The sequence below is a fragment of the Sturnira hondurensis genome, unplaced genomic scaffold (assembly GCF_014824575.4).
Source record: "Sturnira hondurensis isolate 20B ecotype Veracruz unplaced genomic scaffold, ASM1482457v3 Scaffold0004474, whole genome shotgun sequence".
NCBI lineage: Eukaryota > Metazoa > Chordata > Mammalia > Chiroptera > Phyllostomidae > Sturnira > Sturnira hondurensis.
The window spans coordinates 8824713-8846484 of NW_028077105.1; the positions used below are offsets into that span (position 1 = coordinate 8824713).

Sequence of the window (21772 nt, forward strand, 5' to 3'; positions counted from 1 at the left end):
TGGATGAACTGGTCTGAGAAACAATGCTGACAAAAATAAATAAGCCTCCTAGCCAGTTTCTGTCAATTTGGTTGTCATTCATTTTGAAAGCCAGAGGACTCATTTCTTTATACTGTTTAAACATCATGGCAATCTCTATTTACCAAATGGGGAAAAACCTAACTAATTCCTAAGTGCTGCTTCACATCTTCATGGCATTTTAACACAGCTTCTAGCAGAATTTCCTATGCAAAGAGGTACATGGTTTAGCAAGGGCTCTGTTTACGACCTCGCAGTTCCGTCCTTCAGGAGATGGCAATGATGATTACATGCAGTTGAAAGGTAAAACAGGCATGGGCAGCACAAGCAAATGATGGGGATGGGGGGCAGATATCAACAAAAAAAAACCCCTCTTGTACAGAAACCAGGATTGGAGACATTGCTTTGATAATGGGTAGGCCAAATTGTTGGTTTGGGGTCCAATTCAATCAGCTAATTGAATCTGATTCAAAAGGTAGTTGACATGATAGCCAGTTACTCATTACTAGAATAGAAAAGGAGAAAGAAACAGCTCATTCAGACACAGGTGAAGTTTAAATTTTGTCAGACAAATGTCATTGTTTTAAAGGGAAGTCTTTAGTAAGTCAGACATCGGCACATTTGATGCAAGTCAGAAAGTTCTCTCTTTAAGAAAAAAAAATTTGGAGAACACATACCACATTTTGCTGGGTATGATGTGCACTATTGCCCAAATTTTTGAGGGAAAAATAAGGATGCACATTATTTCTCTACGCAAGTACTACATGGGAAGCATGAATTTCATGTCTATATAAGTACTTTTAATTATTTGATGTATATTTATGTGTTAAAAGTGTAAATCTAGAAAGCAATAACAATATCTATATGCAAAGTAATACACTGGAATATGATAATTAATTTTGTTTCTAAACATAAATAAATAAATAAATAAATAAATAAATAAATTGAATTAAAAATTAAAATGAAAGACTTTTCCCTGGAAAGCTTGAGACAAAAACCTGGGTACCTATTATACATAACAAAATACAGTAATTTTCACCATGACCCTGAAAAGCAGGCAGCATTATCTCCACTCTATGCTTGAAGAAATCAAGTTCCCACAAGGACCAAACACTTGCCAAAAGTCATGCATACAGTCAGCAATGAGCTCACTGAATTCCTAGCCTGGTGGGCTCCAAATCTCCTCTTTCTTTCACACTATGCAACCAGTACAGTTTTACAGTGTTTTATAAGGAGACTTGGGGGTATTGAAATGAAGGTGCTTGCACTTCTCATTACAAACTGTATATGATTAAGTCAGAAACTCATTAATTAATTAATGGAAGAAAATATTTTACACACAACTCTCTAAATATGGATATTCTGGAATCACATGTCTTTAATTCCCTGTTATCTGAGTAATCATAATGGAGACTTAATTTTCCAATGTAGCATTTCTCAGTTTAGGGATTGTTTTTATCCCATGTTCTGGCAGAACCGCTAATATATAACCAATACTAATAAAGGGCTAAGACAAATTCATTCTAGGTATTTAAAATTTTAAAGCCCTAATAAAAACACTTTTTAGAACCCCAGCTCTCCATTATTATCTACAAATGGAAGACAATAACTCCCTGAGATCTTCCAGGCCACCCTAACACAGGCCCGTTTGCACCAAGGTAACTCTGTAAACACTGGGAGATGTAGTTCTTGAGTTTACCTGAAGATGGCATCCACCCCAAGGCTGTCTGTGATTTGTATGAGGACTCTCTTTAAATCCACAAGTACTGTCATGAACTCTTTTCTACTGACTGGAAAATTTGTGCCGTGTCTGGTAAATAAATCTTCTTTGAGTAACGATACAGTAACATGGTCTTCAGATGGTTTCAGATACACCTCATCTAGGGCTGCACTGATTCTCAAGTCATTTCCCTAAAAGAGAAAAGAAAGTGTGAAAGGGTAAACCTGTGAAAAAAGGGTAAAAAAAAGATAAAAAGTGTCCCTAGTTGAATTCTCCACTTCTTGAGAATTGGTTTTTAGTTTCAGGTTGGCTTTCTCTGTCATTCAGCATGTTTGCGATACACAAATGAAAGACAGGGAAGGCATTTTAAATCACAGCCTTAACCAGATACATTACAAAAGATAAGCTTCTTGGTTATGCATGACTTTGTTTCCACCATCAACTAAAATAATAGATACCTGGAAACGCAGATATGATTACAAATACTTTGATGTTATACCAGTGCACAACAATTGTATATTTCAAATATATTTTTATGATGAATAGGGTTGTACAGGAAAATAGGGAAGAAAACTTTGAATAGAGTATTAAGTAATTGTTTTGAAGAACTTTTCTACATTGAAAAAAACAAAACAAGAGAAAATTCTGTTTTTTCACACTATAGGATAAAGGTATCATAACAGGAAATACTAGATTGATCTAGATTATCCTTCTTATCTTAGTTCATCCATATTAATGACATGTAATTTCTTAACATTTTACATTTAGAGAACCCTTTTATCTTAAAGGCATTCTAAGGTATACTTCTACTTTCATAGACACCGACACATCCACTTCATGTAATATTGTAAATATTCATTTTGGAGGAAAATTTTTGTCATTGATTCACGTGCATGAAAGGTCCCATTAAGAACAACAGGATGGGAGTAAAAAACAGAAAACTGTACTTTACAAATAATTAAATTTTAAAAAAAGATTTAAAAAAAAGAACAACAGAGCCTGGGGCTCAATCAACATAGACCTATCTGAGCTCATAAATGTGTGTGTGCAAGTGTGTGCCTTTGGCTGTGTGTGAGTGTTGGAGGGTGGGGTGTGAGAAAGGATGAGAGAGGACCTCTAAGGTAACTTTAAGCTTCCAGCATTTCAGAATTGCCTATGGCCCTTCAAATCCAGACAACAGCTTCTCCCATGTCTTTCTTCCCTAAATTATGAATTTTGAAGTTAAAATTTAACTACATCTAAATAAACAAGTTTTTTTATTTACTTCTGACTAATATAAATGAAGTAGACAAATTCTACTTGGAAGCATTTGGAGATGGAAAATAATACAACTATGTAAATCAGCATTTGCCTAAACACTTTCATCATATTTATGTTCTTCAGAACATGGTCATTACATTTTTAATTCAAATTCCAAGTCTGGTCTGAAGGTCTTCTTCCTTACTGAAAACCAAAGAATACACTCAGTTTTCTAGATATATCTAAGAGTGAAAGATAAGACTGGCATAAGAACAAATTTCTAAGATATAATATTTTTCTATCATATTATATAAATTAACATCAAATCAACCAAGTAAGGAATAACCTCAAATAATATAATGATGTAAAACAGTTGAGCATAAATGACCTTCTTCATACTCTACCTCTAAGATAACCATAAACTGGAGTACATGTTCTGTTTCTTCTTCTTCCTCTTCTTCTTCTTCTTCCTTGTCTTCAAGGTCATATGATACAGTAAATGTTAATTGTCCTCCAACTGCGGTGAGCTACCAGAGAGGAGATACGTAATCATTACAAGACAGGAGATGGGCTATTAAATCACATTTCGCTTATTATTTTTAAATCATTTTATTTTTCTAGAGGGCAGAATTTGGAAAATGCAGAAACCCCAAGAGTGCAGGGTAAGAATGATAGACATTTCTTTAAGAGTAACCTTTATCTATGAACCTTAGCAATCAACAGCAAGCCTGACACAAATATCAGTTCAGGTATTATTTTCCCCAGTATTGCAGACTTGCAGAAATAGGTTAAGTTCCATAAAGCCAAACATAGCCTTTTCTGTCATTTTCCTAGTCTATAGCTTGAGCTTTCCAATTTCCAGACAGAAAAGGATCTTTGTCAAAATTGGGAGATGTCTAGCCATCCCCGAGGGCCACTCCCTTTCTGTGGGTCTAAATGCTTTCACCAAAGACATCATTCCGTTTGACAGGCACTTTACATAGACTATAAGCTAAGCTGAGAAATTCTGTTGGGCAAAGAAGTAAAAGAATAGCATCACATTTTACATTATGATAAATGCAATCAAAACTCCCAAAGAAAATACATTTTCCTGTGTGCAATCAATTATGCTTAGCTTGAATGAATGCGATCACCCTTTTTCATTAAACAAATGTCTTCCCTTCCAACATGCATGCTAAGCCTCATACAAAGGATACTTGAGGCTTACATTGCCCGACATTGACAGTCACCTTGTAGAAAAGAAAAAAAAAATAGGAAAGCAAGATCATTTATAGGACAGGAATCAACATCGGAGTTTGAGTGACAGATTCAATGCAAATCCTATACTCCTTTTTTTAACAAAATTCCACACCAGCACTGTAAATAAAGATATTCATAAAACAAAGCTGATGATTTGTATTCTGCTGTTCTCTCCATGCTGACAAGCAAAGATCAGCCTTGCAGCTGTGGGCTCTACATGACCTCACAGGGCACAGCCTGACCACAAAGCACTTCCCTGGGAGGCACTGGATGGAGGAGGAGGAACCTGATTCCTCCCGAAGTTGGTCCACAGGGAATCCCGCCATGGCTCACTCTGACAGATTAAACAGGGTTTTTTAATTGACGCTCTGAAATGTCTTCCAAGTGCTCATTATGTGGATGGTGCTCTATAAGAAACTAAAATTCAGAAAACATTTATTCTCCTGACTCCCCTAAGAAATAGCCTTACTCTAATGTCTTCTCATGTATAAAATAATAAATATCAGCCTAGACCATAGCACTTGGTATTATTGTGAGTAATGAGGGGAAAATCTACATAAAAGGTTTTTGGTTCTAATAAGATAAACATCCAAGGTACCACATAGCATACTTGTTAAAGTTAGCCAGATATTTTCTCAATGAGAGGTGTCTAGCATAAAAAAGCATCCTTCATATACTTCAAAGAGGACTGAAGTGTTTAGAATTTTCTAATTTAACAAAAATATTTAGCAGAAGGTAGGGATTGAGTTTGGAAAGGATATTGGACATAAATCTATAATGCTGCAAAACATTTGGGTTTCCAAATATGTTTCAACTAATAAAAGTTTGGATCACAATTTTTATTTTTCTGGAATATGGCCTCTACTACTTCCCCAAAGAGAAAAAATCCACTTTAATTCTCATATTTAATTTAAGAAATTACCATACATATCCCCTCCAAAAAAACCCTTAGAATTAAAGGTAACTGAAGGCAATTCCCATTTTGCCAATAAAAGAGCCACACTGTAATTTCAGTCTCCAAGCTTTTAAAACTTTAGATGAAATAGAAAAGTGTTCGATTTGTTGCAATATTTACTTCATTACTGTTGTTTCCATATGCACTTATAATGCTTATAAAAATCATATAGTATATAAAATAGTATAATATGGGAAAAGAATGAGGTTGAAATTTAGAAAAAGGAACAAATAACTATATCCAAAAAAGAGAGGGGCCTTATGCAGATTGATGATAATATAAAACATAAACTAAGTAGTAAGATTAATTCAACCTATTATCCTGAGGATTTATAATAATAATAGTAACACAAATTAAAAATTGTTTTTTCACTCATATTTCATAAAGTACTTTTCCACCCACTCTTTCACGCATCTCTGACACCTGTGTTTTGGTGTTATTAGAACAGTTTTTGTACCATCTACCAATGTTCATAAGTGAACTCATTTTACTTCCACCTAAAGTGTGTGAAAACAGTTTGGGAAAGATGCATACTATTCTCAGATTTCTTTCCTCAAGCCACAAGTACACATTTCTATATTATTAGAATCACTGTCCTTTTTATTCATCCTAGAGGTATATTTATGATCACCTTTATATTACTACTTAGTCAAAGACTTAAGTAATATTTTAATATGATTGTTTAAGATATTACCCTACAACTCAGAAGCTGTATCCCTAGGAATAATTATTTACTCCCTGTTAAATTCCTTTGTCTCTATATTCTCTTTAATTCCAAAACTCTTTTTTTTATTTATAATTTTATTTATTTATCTTTAGAGGGGAAGGGAAGGAGAGAGGGAGAGAAATATCAGTGTACGGTTGCCTCTCATGTGTCCCCTCCTGGGAACTGGCCTGCAACCCAGGCATGTGCCCTGACTGGGAATTGAACCGCGATCGTATGGTTCGCAGCCAAAAATCTTTTAAACCAAGTATTTCCTGGTGTTGTTTTCAGCTAACATCTTCCCCAAAGAGGACATAACTGTCGCATGAAAGTCTTTGTAACAAGTTGAGTCGGTTATAAGACAGGACTTCTTTTCTGAGGGATGGTGTTTGGGGAAGAAAAACTTGCAGAATATTCAGAATATGAATTTTTCTTTTGTACAGGTGTGGATGAAGAATTCTCTGCCTCTTCTTCATCTAGCTACTGCTCCATCTCTGAAATGCCACCTTTGCTGGACTCCTCCATGTCCTTGCTTCCCCACTCTCCTATAATCCCTTCAAATATCCCAATCTTCAATCACTCCATCAAATCGAATGTGCACAGTGCTGACAATCATCAATAGACTTTACTGTCTCCTCTAAGTATTATCCACGGTTATGTATGTTTTACTGTCACACTCTGTAATAGGGGTATTAACCCTCATTGTCTTCATTCCTACCCATTCTCCCTTTCTTATTTTATCTACTACACTCTGTCTTTCACACCTAGTGCTCCATTAAAGTGTTCATGAAAGGTCATTTATCAGTTTTATCCAGCAACCACTAATGGACCTTCTGTTCGGCTTTATTCTTAATCGTTATGTGACATGTAATAGTTCTAAAGATTCTTGACTTCTTTGTCTTCTATTGCACTAAACTATCCTGAGACTCCTTCTTCAGCTGGTCATACTTCTATCTCACTTACAAATACATTTTTTCTTATTGTTTATTCATTGTACAGATGTCCTCAAGACTCTTACTCCATTTTACTTAGTCTTTCTCATTGACTTTTCCATTCCTCTCATTGATTGAACTACATTTCTATACATTTATAGCCTGTTCTTCAACCCCTATCTTCCATCCTGTGCTGTGTCCCTATATTGCTCATTCTTTCATAGCAAGTACCAGGGACTGGGTGGCTTCAACTACAGAAATCTGAAATCAACCTATCAGCAGGGTAGGTTTCTTCTGAGGCCTCTTGTTTAGCATATAGATGGCCCTCTTTGCCTTATGTCTTCATGTGGACTTCCTCTGTATTTGTGCCTTAATTTCCTCATCTTAAAAAGACACCAATAATGTTGAATTACAGACAATCCTAACTATCTCATCTTAACTAAATTTCTACTTTAAAGAGCCTTTCTCCAAATACAGTCACATTCTGAGGTTCTAGGGGTTAGGAATTTAACATCGAAATTTATGGATAGGTACAATTCAGCCTTTAACAGTCGTATATTGAGTGATTGTTCAATAATGTCTCAAACACTCAAGGTACCCACAGTTAATCTCATTATCTGGATCTTCCTGGGAAATAAACTTGATTATTTTCCCAACTCCCATGATTTGCTCAAGCCAATTGCTTTATTTCTCTATCTTAGACGGAAAACTGTAGGTGCAATACAATATTATTTTCACTTTGTTATTTATATCGGATTACTGCCTCCATCCTATTCTCTTGAAATTCTTCTTGGCTAACTTTCTATTCCCTTTGCCACATCACACTCACTAGGCCCCCATCAAGCATTTGAACTCAATTCTCTGACTTCAGTCTCCTTGTTGGGGAAAGTTTTATCTATTATGTCTGTTCCTGTACTTGCCTAATGAAGACCCTCCAGTAGTCTGGGATCTATAACACCATTCAACTTTCTGTGCACTTCAACACTCTCTAGGATCTGTGCAGCCCTTGTTCTGAAACTCTGTGCAGAGGTGCCCGGGGCACTGCAGTGAACTCACAAAGGCACTGTGGGATCCATAAATGTCTGAAGAAAATATACCAAACAACCAACTCAAGCTAGCTCTCAGTTTTAACCTTAGATAGTGCTATACTCCTTTAAGAATGTTGTTAGCATTTTGAGCTGTTTTAGTTTACTTTAATTTCCAGCAATGCTGTACCTTTGTTAAGCAAAGTTTTCAGTGGATGCTGTGATAAAAAGCCAGCTGGCAAACATACCCCATTAGTAAGCAATTGAGGTTATTTATGAAGAAAAGAAATTGTTATACTGTCTGAATTTATGTGCATTATCTTTTCTTAAAGATTTTATTTACTTAGTTTTAGAGAGAGGGGAAGGGAGAGAAAAAGGAAGGGAAAAAACACTAATCAGTTGCCTCTTATATGTGCCTCAGCCAGGGACTGAAACCACAACTGAGGCAGGTGCCCTGACTGGGAATCAAAGTGGTGACCATTTGCTTCACGGGACAATCACCAACCGAGCCACACTAGTCAGGGCTGTGTTACCTTTTAAATGACAAGTTACTAAACAGAAACATTTATCACATTGTTTGACCCTAAGTACAGTGGCATATTTCAGTTGCTTTAGAAGGCACTGCAAAAAAATATGGAGGCACAAAGCATGCCATGAATTGAGAAAGTATGGAAACTTCCACTCTAGCCTCTTTGTATAGCTCTCTATTGTGCTAGTTAGGTTTGCTTGAACTAATACCCCTGCTGAAATTCTCATTCCTATGGCACTCTGACTATTCAAGTGCTTTCCTTTCTTCTCCTTTTTTTTTTTGCCTGGCTGATATCCCATTGGTCAGAAAACTGAGGGAAAAAAGGTTTTTCAGTAATATTCCCAAGTCTACCGAGGAGTCAGTGGCAACCACAACAAATAAGAGAGCTAACGGAATCTAGAAGAGGTAGAGGTCTGAATAAACCAGCTTATCCATTAACACTGCAGAGTCTAACTATATCACATGACACTAGAAAGTCACAGGTAGTGTGCCCAACTAATTTTCCACAATTTTAGACTTTCTGGATTCAATTTATTAATCTCATCTTTGGGACTTTCGAATCAGTCCGTTTTGTGGACAACATTGATTACGGCAGTGTTACAGAGCCCTGCATGCACAGCCAATAGAACATTTCATTTTCTTCTGCTATTTAGAAACTAAACTGTCATCTTTCTACAGGCTGGAGAAATATGGTCTTCCCCAAGTTGAACTAAGTGCCATTCCAGTTCACTCTGAGGCAATCCTTACATTTACTGGATAGATGAGACTATATTTACCAGAGATGAGAGGCGTATTCCTTTTTGATACAAAGAGAAAGTGAATTTAATAAGAATAGTTCATTCTAGAAGGGTCCCCAAGGACCTAGCCTTTTACCCTTCTCCTTATATTAAATGAAATTCTTTACAGCAAGATATCAAGCTGAGAAGACACTGCAGGGAAAGTAGCAGCAACCATTCATTCCTGGACATGGTTCAGTGCTAAGCCATTCAGTCTCCTGATCCTCAGACTTACTCCATTAAGAAAAAGAGCAACGCAAGTAGTTGTTTCCTGTGCGTACCTCTTTAGTTCTACCTGCAGGGCAAAGAAACAGCTTGTTTGCAAGTAACATTACAGTTACTCTGAAATATACAACCTAATGTCACACATAATAATGTAGCGTGGATGCAGCACATTGCATTAAAGATTTAATGAGGCGGAAAAGTTTTCCCTCATGAGTGGAAAAAGGCTAAAGGTAATTCATAAAACTAAAGGATTTAGGAAAGTACTTAGAAATGAGCTACTTGTGCCGTAGTCTCTCGTTTTCTTGCAATCTCAAGAAACATGAATTGAGGGGGAGGGATGGGTGATTTACGGAGGACAATATACCTGGGAAAATTATTTTCATAAAAATAAGCTGGAGTATTTGGTTCTCTGATGTCAGGACATCATTACTCTTACTCCACTAAATGGGGTGTAAAACCTAATATTTGCTTTTGCTTACTGGAGTAAATATTTCAGGGGGAATATACTAAAATCAAATGAGGAAAAGGCTTCATAATATTGAACAGAGTAAATGAAACATATCTGTCAATTTCAATTCAGCAGAACAAACAGAGCACGTGATTCACTGTCTAGATTCCAAAAGCCCAGAGGCTTAAACTCTGAAAAGGTGTCCCTCCCACATAAATGTTTATTAATGCATCTATTCAAGGAACTGTCTTTTAACATAGAAACCGTATTCCATTTCAGGTGTTGTTATGCTTTTCTGTTCAGTTAAAACACTGAGATAAGAACATGTGTCTCTTCTTGCAAAGACTGATAATTATTTGAATAGAACAGATGCAAGGAGACGTTGAATTAGAGAACAGGGAGAATTATGCACGAGAACTCTTAAAGTCTTAATCACTTTTCATGCATGGAAAATGAACTGGACGTTGTAGGTGTCAAACAGAGACTATGCATTCTAGAAAGGTTGGTTTGGAAGGCAAGAGGCCCCGTTACATAGTAGAGGAATACAAAGAAAAAAATCTTAAAGAGCTCAACTGCTTGCCACTTTCACTCCTCCCGTCCTCCTTCCTCTCTGCCTGCTTTTTCTTCCTTCCTTCCTTTCACTTATCTTTTCTTTCTTTTCCTCCATCCCTTCTGCCTCACCTTTCTTTTTCTTTTTGACATTCAAAGTAGAGTTTTAACAGTACTTATTTTTTAATAATAACAATCTTTACTTTACACATGTGATAATTAGAGCTAATTTGAGAAAAGGCCTGACTTTGGGACTTTTCTCCTTTCAGACTTGGCCACTTCTAACCTGGTGAGATTACATTGCATTCCTTGGTATGCTGCATCATTTGAATTTCATGAGTATGCAAAGCAATGATGAAAATTATCAATGTGACAGGTCCAAGGACAGAGTTCTGTGGCAGCCCACCAGAGATGGTCCCTCAGTAAAACACCCACTGACCAACCAGTGTCCTTGAAGCCCAGACCTCTCACTGCTTATAAAATTTCTCAATCTCATTTATTCTTCCCAGCTTTCACCATGACTTTTCAAATCCTTACAACCTTCCTTCTAGACAATATTTATGAACAATGTTTCTTACTGAAAATGCCAAGAGATATCCATCACAGTGTTTGAATGGCAGAATGAAAACAAAGATAATTGTGAGAGACACATCTAGGAGAATTGAGAAGACAACATGAGTTTCCTATATAATTTTTTAAAAATTCATAGTTTACTCACTCAAATGATACCGAGATAAAGCTTTAGTATAAGTTTTCTGTCCCCTGTGTAACAAGGTAGGGTCCAATTATACTCAACCTATGCTCACATAATCCTTTTGCTTTTATGGTCCAAAGCAAATGGAATTATGGGGGACTGAGCAGGTAAGACAGTTTTTGGTTGTTTGAAAACCAGATAATGAAGGCTTCTCATAAATAAGTGGTCCAGGGGTAGACAGGTGGAATTTTAAAATACAGCAAATTTTTTTTTCCTGTTTCATGTATTTTCTACAAATAATTCGATTTATTTGTGGACACTTACATATATAAACACCCCATGAATAGACTTGCTAAACAAAAGATGATAAAGAGCTTAGAAGTACAATGCACTACACAATAAATTAGGAGTTGGTGTTGATGTACGTCTTCTGACTTAGGGAACTATGTGCTACACTGTGCGTGTGCTGATCAAATATTGAGTGGAAATAGTACAGTCTGAACAGATGTCAGTAAATGGCAGCAGCCAAAATTCTCCAAACTGCTATCTATTATGAAGCCCAGACTCAAAAACAGGGTCTTTGCAGCAGCTGTTTCTGTTCTGTTTACTCACTTATGTTTAGATGGAACATTCCATTAGTACTTTTGCTGTGGTTTGCATTAATTTATGTGTAAGTATTCAGCACAAAAATACATGTAATAATTAAACACTGGTCTAATAAAATAATAAATTATGATTTTGTATATACATATGTTTCTTATTGACCCAGTCTTAACTTTTTTTAGGTTCTCTGCCAAGAAAACAGAAAACTACATGTACATGATGTATCCTATTGATGCTGATTAAAATAACAGGACATGTTTTAATCTAAGTTCCATTAAGTTAAAGAGAAACACACTACTTTCACACAAATTAAAAATGAATAAAAACAAAATATATTATACTTGTGTGAAATTTATGAGAACACTGAGAAAAAGGATACCATCTCTGTTATTTTCTACTTGAAAAAGAATTTTAGTAAGCCTTTCTCTCACTGCCTAACTCCTTTGTCTTAGAAAGATATTTATTACTTGTGGTAGAATGCAGCTAGTACGTAGCCTTTTCTATTCTTCCTGCAAAAGCAGGGGAAAGAGTATTAAAAAAACAGAGTTCTCATCTTGCCCATAGGCAATCCTCAACGATAAAACACTTAAGGACACACTGAATATGGCCAGAAGACCTGTATGTTTAAATGAGGTTACATTATTTAGATAAAGGTTATTTTGAAATAGCAGTCAACTATTTCCCACAAAAGCTGCAGCCAGAACACCAGTCTTGCAATACTATTTTGATTGGATGCTAAATTGACTTACCACTATTCCCTTTTCTCTCTTCCCGCATTTGTGAACTCTGCAGGTGAGTCGTGACTATAGCAGTAGGAGCTGGTTGTGAATTTCAGAGGAAAAAGTTTCCAGACGTGCAATGAAAACTAAGTTAAGAACCCCAGAAGAGCATCAACAGGCCAATAAATTCTTCCATAATGAGCAGATAGAATTGTTAGTTTTCTGACATGTCTATTAATATAAGAAATATAATCCACACAAAAGATCAAGCTCATACCTGGAGATTTTCTTGACCTGAATTTGGATTGTGTTTCTGCCTTTAAATGCTCTATGGTCCTTAGGAAAGTTATTTATGTTTTCAGAGCCTGAGTCAATGTTCACTAAAATGAGCTAAATTATACCTATCTCAGAAGTTTGTTCTGAGGATGAAATGAGAATACACATAAAATTTCTCATCTAGTACCTAGCACATAGTCTATATTCCACAAATGTTGTAAATTATACTGTTTTAGTAAGGATCATTTGCAAACTTAAAGCACCATACACAGTTTACACAAAACTAATCATAATAAGATTTATTTCAAAATTCTAAATGCACTTTAAAGTCTTAGAGTTTCTGGAAGAGATTCCAGTGATGGCAGAATTCAGGTCTTGTTCATGATATGAATGTTTCCCTACAGTACTTTGCACAGGCAACTTACAAATAGTACCTCTTCCATAAATACCTGCTGAATTTTAATCAAATTCAACAGTACATAGTATTTCAGTGAATTACAGATGGAGAAGGCATAAAAAACTAGGACAGATGTGCACCACCCCTGTAAGATGCTTTGTGGTTGTTATTGAATCAGGTCTTTAGTGGTTTCTCTATTTTTGTCTTCATCAGTTCTAAAAAGAGAACAAAGAGGTTGTACCAGTCAGACTGGTACAACCACTATGGAAAATACTATGGAATTTTCTAAGAAAATTAAAAATGAACGTGCTTTTTGACCCAGCAATTCCACTCTTAGGAGTATATCCTAAGAATCCTGAAACACCAATCCAAAAGAACCTATGCACCCCAATGTTCATAGCAGCACAATTCACGATAGCCAAGAGTTGGAAGCAACCTAGATGCCCATCGGTCAATGACTGGATCAAAAAACTATGGTACATTTACACAATGGAATTCTATACTGCAGAAAGGAAGAAGGAACTACTACCCTTTGCAACATCATGGATGGAACTGGAAAGCATTATGCTGAGCGAAATAAGCCAGGCGGTGAAAGACAAATATCATATGATCTCACCATTAACAGGAATCTAAACAAACCAAACAAGCAAGCAAAATACAACCAATGACACTCAAATATGGAACAGGCTGTCAGGGCCCAGAGGGGAGAGGGGAGAGAATCATAGGGGAAAAGGGGATGGACTCACATGAACAAGTATAAAGGACACATGGACAATAACTAAGGGTGGGGGGTGGAAATGGGAGGGAGGTGGAGAGCATTGGGTGGGGGGCAGGCAGGGTTGGGAATATAAAACAGAAAGCTGTACTTGAACAAGAATTAAATTAAAATATTATGAAAAAATAATAATAAAATAAAATAAAATAAAAAGAGAACAAAGAAAATATATCTAGTTGAGCCTTTTAGTGATTTGAATTTGTTATAGGAACTTACTGTGTTACTGACTGGCAAATAATAAATATTTTTAATAAGAAACTTTAAGAATTTTGTAATTTTCAGCTTCAGTTAAAAGCAAAATAAATATTTAAGTCACTTAGAGATTTACACACATAAGAGAACTACTGTATTTTGCTGTGTACAATGTGTACTTTTTTGCTCAAGTTTTTGAAGGGAAAATAAGGGTGCACATTATACATGTATAGTACTAATTTCATATGTATATAAATGCTTTCAATTCTTTTATTTATGCTTATATGTTAAAAGCATAACTCTAGAAAGCAATAATAATATCCATATGTGAAATAATACCCCAGAATATAATAATTGGTTTTGTTTCTAAATATAAATAAATAAATACTTGAATTAAAAATTAAAATAAGCAATTTTTTCCTGAAAGTTTGGGCCAAAAATATAGGTACATATCATATACAAGAAAATTGGGATATATGCCATTACTTTTTGCCACCCAAGATATATATATATTATATCTTGGGTACATATTATATACAAAAATTTGAATATGTCATTAATTTTTGCCACCTTCTATACATTGGGAAAATAGTGTAAATTCCAGTGCCCACTAATACATACTTTTTACATTGTAAATACATTTTCAGTGGGTTCTGATATAGCGGCAAGCAACATACTCTGCATTAAGAAGACACCTGGCATACTGATAAAAGGAAGCAGTGATCCCACTACACTCAGAACTTGACACCACCACTTAAGACAGGAGTCGACACATTGGAGTTCACACAAAGAACTGTGACCAGAATGCTGATGGTTGTAAAAGCTGAGCGAGAGGTTTGGAAAGATCATGGAAATATTTAACTTTAAAAGAAGAAGATTTAGAGAAAACATGATTGTTTTCTTCAAATATTTGAAGGCCTATCATATACAATAGAAATAAAAGTTGCTGTTTGTAGCAGAAAAATAGAACCTATATGGAGTGGAAGGGAGGAAATGAATGTCTTTCAATCTTGTGTAAGAATTAACTTCTGATAGCTGGAACTATTGATAATGGAATGTGCTAACTCAGAGGGTCTCTAATTCCCTGAATATATATGAATAGAAGTCCATCTGTCTGAGATGATGGGGAAGGCATGCCTCCATCTTCTGAGAGGATGGACAAGATCTGGTATCACTGGACAACTCCAATGCCACAATGCCAAGTTTTGGAGCAAATTTATTAATAGGTGGTTAATTAAACACAAGGGTAACTCTTTGCAAGGTCTATTGTTGAGTACCAGAATAGTAATTAGCTTTCTACACACCTGCTGCCTAATCTGTGATGTTAGAGATGAAGCATTTATAGGACAGAACAGCACACTCATTAAGAGAAAACTACTTCTATAGACAAATTCAGAGAAACAGAATGGCATAGTGGGAAAGATTACAGCTTCTGCCGCTAGATTTCTGGGAAGGAAACAGTCAGCTCTGCCTCTTATTGGCTGTGTGTAAGTAGAGTAAATTACTTACTTTCTCTTTGTCTCAAAATTTCATCTGGAAAATGGAGGTAATACAGCAATAAATAGCTATTGAGTTCTTGTGAGAATTCAATGGAATAATCTAAAATAGTGCTTGATAACTTTATAAATGTAAAATGAGGGTTAGCTGCTACCATGACACTTGTTATTGTTGCCATCGTATAAATCAGCCTCCAAAATTTGTCACCACACAGAGCAAGATTCTCTCACTACCATGTCATTCATTGCAACAAATCCCTATAATCTGGACTTTGAAAGTTTGAAAACAAAAAATACCACTTTTAAAATAGTGAGATATGGGTAATATGAAAATATAGTAGGTTCCAAAAATTAAGGGGATATAATTACTGAGCCATATATAATCAAGCTAACATTTGTATGAAACTTGAGAATTTCAATAGTACTTTTCAGCATCATTTTTTAGTCTACAGAAACTATATGATGTAGGTTTACTATTATTATTTATTATTATATTGCACAGATGAAGAAATGGAAGTTTTTCTTCTCTTTTTTGGCTGTGATTTCACCTGCCTTTTGTGAACATGCAGTTCAAACCCATGGAGATTAACCCCAAAATTCGGAACTAAGTGCGGGCCTGGCTGGCGTTTACCCACCAGAGGCTGTGTGGACAGGCTGGAGCTGCAAGAGGAGGCTCTGAGCTCAGTTAGGTGCCTGCCTGTGCATTGCTGCTGTTTCCATCCTTCAGGAAAAAATAGGTGAAGAACTGAAGGGACAACAAGTCAGTCCTGAAGTGTACTTCATGAGGCAGAGCACTGGGACTCCTGTGGCATCATCGGGCTTATACATGCAGTGGTCAGTAATCAGGACAAAATGGAATTTGAGGATGAGTCAGTCCCGAAACAGTTTCTTTGTGAAGTGAAGAAGTTGTCTCCTGAAGACAGAGCAAAATGCTTTGAAGAGAATGAGGCCATGAGGCCGCGGCACAGGAAGGTCACTATCGGGTAGATGACATGGTGAACTTCCAATTTACTCCATGTACCAGTGTGGATGGGCACCTCTATGAACATGTTGGAGGAATGCCTTTCCCAGTGAACCACGGCGCCAGTGCGCAGGACCAGCTGATTTGTGAACAAACGAAAGTCTGCTTCTCCGCCGTGGCTCTCTGCAAGGCCACCCAAGGCCCTGTCTCGAGGTACTAAGTTTTTCCAGCCCTCTTCTTAGAATGCTTCAGTTCTTGTCAGAAACAGCTGTTCTCATTTGGTTTTGTAGCTGTACTCACCCTCAAGCACACCCAAACACCAGCCAGGCTCAGCTGTGATGGAGCAGTTTGGTGTAAGCTTCAGAGGGCGAGCATTTCCCCCATCGTATGGCCCATATCTCAATATCTAGGGCTTTAACTAGCTACTTTGGTTTGTGTCTGTGAGCTAAGGCCTTGGATGTGGTTTAAATTGATTGTCTTAATAAGGAAAAAAACTTTTCTGCTGATAAGAAAAAAGAAGATCGAGGCTCTAAGAGGTTGAATTCTTCAGAGTCACACTGTTCCTTTAGTGATATTGAGGTATATTTTTAATTTATATTTATGTTTTTAAATACTCCCCATGGAGTCTCTCTCTTTCCCTGCACCCAACACCACACCCCCCCCAAGCACTATCGAATATTAAACATTGACTCAAGTGCTAGACAGTGAGGTTAAAACCTGGTTTCACTACCTACCAACTTTTTTTTAATTTAAATTATCTTATTGTTGTTCAACCTACCAACTTTTTAACCTTGAGCAAGTTATGTAATCTTTTAATGCTTTTCATTTCCTCATCTTTAAAATAAATGTAACAACAATAATAAACCTCATAAGGCTGTATGAGTATTGTTTTGAGGATTAAATATTTATATATAAGCCCTGGCTGGCATAGCTCAGTGCATTGAGCGCGGGCCTGTCAACCACATGATCGAGGTTCGATTCCCAGTCTGGGCACATGCCTGGGTTGCAGGTCAGTTCCCAGCAGGGGACTCATGAGAGGCAACCATACATTGATACTTCTCTCCTTCTCCCCTTCCCTTCCCCTCTAAAGATAAATAAATAAAATCTTTAAAAAATATATATATATTTATATATATAGTCACATTGAAGAGTGTTCAGCTTCTCCATTTTAATTATTAATATGTCTATGAACAATCACTATTGATGGATGTCTATTATTAATATTTTTCCACTATAAACATTGTTGTAATGAATAACGGTGTGCTTAGATATATCCTGCCTGTGCAAAATTAACTGGTGAATAAATTTCCAGAGATAGACTTGCTATGTCAAAATGTATATACATCTGTAATTTAAATGGATATTGCCAAATTAACCTTTAAGATTTTGTACATACCAGTACCAGTAAAGGAAAATACTTATTTCCCTTAAATCCTCACCAATCATGTTATCAAACTTTTGGAACCGTGCCAATCCAATGGGAAAAATGGCATTTTAGCAAAGTTTTACTTTGTTTGCTTTGTCATATTAATGATGGTAGTATATTTTCATGTTTAAGAAACAACAGCATTTTCTACACAAGCACTTAGACTCAAATTAACACACGTATTTGAATCTGCTGAATTCCTAGGTTAATTAGGAGAGGAAGCAAGATAATGTTTAAATTCTATAAGCCTGCTAGAGAATGTAAAGACGATGTTTTACCTAGCTCCTCTCACGAATTTCTTACAAAAACTCTTCAGCATAGATATTTTCATTCTCTTTTAGACACAACACAATTTAGACTTTGGAATGAATTGAATTTGCCCAGAGTCACACGGTAAATATATGGACTAAGATTAGAGAGGGGATTAGTGTTTTTCTGAAGCAGACGAGCTTTAAAATCATCATCTGTACTGTAAACATTTCAATGATTTTCCTGTTTATTTTATTGTGTTATTTTGGGATATGAAGTAATATTAACATATTTTGAAAACTAAACATATGTACACTTCCATTATTTAATATCTTTAGTTCTCAAATTCTCTAAATTAAATTACAAGATAAATCTGATGCCTACCAGATAATAAAACTTCAATGAAGTATTTAAGACCTCTTGCTTCACTAGGGAAACTCTGTAAAATGCAGAAATTATTGCATTCCAATAAATACATTACGGAGTATTTTAGATATGTCTTCATTTCTTTTATTTTTAATAGGTAAGTCATTAAAGACAACAATCTCCCAAGAATCTACATGTCATCAGATATGTATTAGCAGCAGGTCAGACTACAGTCTCCTTTGGACATTAAAGAAGCACAAAACCAGAAGCAAAAACAAAAAAACAAAAAAAAAAAACAACAACTGTGGTCTAAGTTTCAAAATATAGCTGAGCATTTCATCGAAGCTATATGGTTTTCCTACTAGTTCTTCGATTTCTCCAAACCAGAGGCACCCTTTTACAGAAAGAGTACAAACAGTATTCTTTACTATTTTCTAAGAAAACAGAGTGTCTGCCATACAAAGGCAGACTGATTCTCAGGACACTCCAAAGTTCCTGCCAAGAGTTCAAAGTGGTGTATAAAAGCAATCCTATCAATCACAACATGAAACACACACGTTCTCACACTCTCACGGGGGAGCAAATATTTATGCAGCTTTGGACACTTATTTTCTTCATGTACTTTCATGTCAGCATGGCAACTGTATACTTCTTGGCAGGGAGCAGCCTTTAACATTCTGTGAACTGAACATATCCCATTGAATTTGGTAGTATGTACTTTATTCTACATACTATTTCTTTAGAGTTTTACATTTTCTGTTTTTCTTCTCAGTCATAACTGAACATCCGTCCCACACAGACCAGCTGTTTCTCTACTTAAAAGAAGGCAAGCGATTTCACATCATAAATACCAAATTGCATCTCAAGGTCAGAGTCAAAAGCTTTTATGTCTCATTAATTTTCAGGCTCCTCATCAGCTTTTCTCATTGAGTTACGATTTAGATGTTGGTATGTGGAAAAGCATGGGATTTGTGTTACCAGTTGAAACATAAAGCTATCTCCAGATACTAATGACTAACATAAAATATTTCCAATTAAATATACAGTGCTGCGTACATTTTATAAATGTCAACAGAAAACCTTTGTAAGATTTCTGTTCTATAAAGCAGTGACTCCTCTTCACCATGAAGAAGTCAACAAGCTGGGTAGGAGGAATGTTTCTCCACAAGCGCCAAGGAGAAGAGAAATGCAATTTTCCTTACCTGGGTATCTAACAACAGGAGACCTACCGATTGCAGGTGGTCTGTTGGCCATAGGTACTAACAAGAGTCAACAGAAGAAAGAACAGCAAATTTTCTCCCCAGAAAGTGTCAAAACCATACTTTTGATTAGTTTATTTAATCTACTAATTAAAAATTAAATTGTGGTAGAAAAGATACAACTCCAATAAAAGTATCATTTAAATTAAAAAATACATAAAAAACCTATTAGAGTTCATCTATACCTGAATACTGAGACATAAACATACTGACCTTTATTTCTCTTCTGAATCAAACCATTTAGATCATTCATATAATTCTTGGAAGTGATAGATTTAATTTGAAAATATTAGATATTTCTTAGCTATTCAAATGAATAATAAAAAAACTACACGTACCACTATTTCATCTTTAATAATCTTCCCTCACTTTAGAGCCTACATCAGTATTTCTCAAAGTAAACATGTATAAAGAGGTTGACTGAAAATCTTATTTATTTCATTTATTTCCTCTCCTATCAAAGAACTGTAGACTTTTTTTTTACCCCAAAGCACTTATTTTACCATTAACATGGGGCCAGAGAAGACACACTAGCTGCCCAAGGCCAAGTTGCAAGCACTGGCAGAGATTCTGGGTCCTGGTTTTCAGTCCTGCATTTCTGCATGTGCTCATAGATCCCATTCGCTCAGGACAACATGTTTCCTGTTTTATTTTGCTATGCCCTTTATTACATTCTTAATAGTTTTCAACTGTGACGTTATGGTTTAAAATCCCAGTGAGTTTCATTGGGGTCTCTGTTCCCTCTCTAGAATCCTGCTCAGTTTATGACTGCTTTGACCACTGCAATATCGCATGCAACTTCTAAGGTAAGTTCATAAAAAAGCATTGGGCTTTGTGCCTTGTTCTCTGGATACATATTCTACTGAAACGCTGAGATTCCTTGAAGTGAGTCCCCCTACCCTGCAGCCACCTGCTTCGAGAAAACCAAGCTACCTATATCGGTCATGCATGGGCTGTCTGGTTGTCTGTCTCATGGGAGTCCAGTATCTGAGTTGCAGCATTTCAGGCACTGGATATGTATATGGAGAAGCCTCTGGCCTTTCAATTCACCCCAAACATTCCAATCTTCCTGGCTGGAACCCAAGATAGCATGGAGCAAAGACTAGCCATCCCTGGAATGCCCTGTCCAAATTCCTTATTTGAAAAATTTGTTAGAGTAAAATAGTTGTTCTACACTACTAATTTTCAAGTGCTTTGTCATTTATCATTAGATAACTGAAAAACTCTCAGATCTTAATTTTGTCCCATATAGGTTCAAAACACTGGCTAGTTTGATAAATTCAGCAACTGCCAATCAAAAAGCTATCTCAAATGATCTTTATTTGAACCTATTATTGTTCCAAGTTTTCATATATTATTTTTATAAGAACAGAATAGAATGCCTTTGTGGTATTGCTTTTTACTGGGCAATTATTTTTAAAAATGTTACTCATTCACTCATTCATTCACTAAATATTTATTGAATATATAATCCATGTTTTAAAAATGCATAGATTGGAAAGGTACAGAGATGAACAGACTTAAAAATATTGCTCTCCAGAGGAGGGGGAGGGGTTGGTTGCTCATCACAAAGAGTATGGTAAGTATTGTGTCTTATTTTTTCTAGATTCTTTAGTTAGCTATTTGGTTAATTTCTCCTCCTTTTTATCTCTTCCTCTTCTCATTTATAATGAAAGCATTTAGGACTTTAGTTTTACTCCTGAATACTGCTTTTGCCTTACCTCAGAGGTTTTGCTTTCTGATACATTGTTTTATAAAGTATATGCAGGGTGGAAAAGAGTAGGTTTACAGTTATTCATATGGAAAATAATATAATTAATAAATAATACAAGAATAAACTGTATTTCATATACTCAAAACTTTATTTTTTAAATACTTATTTATTTATCTTTAGAGGGGAAGGGAAGGAGAGAGGAAGAGAAACATCAATGTATGGTTGCTTCTCATGCGTCCCCTGCTGGGAACTGGCCCCTGCCAGGAACTGACCTGCAACCCAGGCAT

At 35.9% G+C, this 21772-nt stretch overlaps 1 protein-coding gene across 3 annotated transcripts in view; it reads right to left on the reverse strand.

Moving 5' to 3' along the window:
* LAMA2 (laminin subunit alpha 2) overlaps window positions 1-21772 on the reverse strand; it is a 531387-nt gene that overhangs the window by 229429 nt on the left and 280186 nt on the right. For all 3 annotated transcript variants that reach the window (XM_037045779.1, XM_037045780.1, XM_037045778.1), the window contains exons 13-14: window positions 3382-3504; window positions 1718-1929 (exon numbers count right to left, since the gene is read on the reverse strand). In XM_037045779.1, coding sequence (XP_036901674.1) covers window positions 1718-1929; window positions 3382-3504 — 335 coding nt within the window. The remainder of the gene's footprint in view (window positions 1-1717; window positions 1930-3381; window positions 3505-21772) is intronic.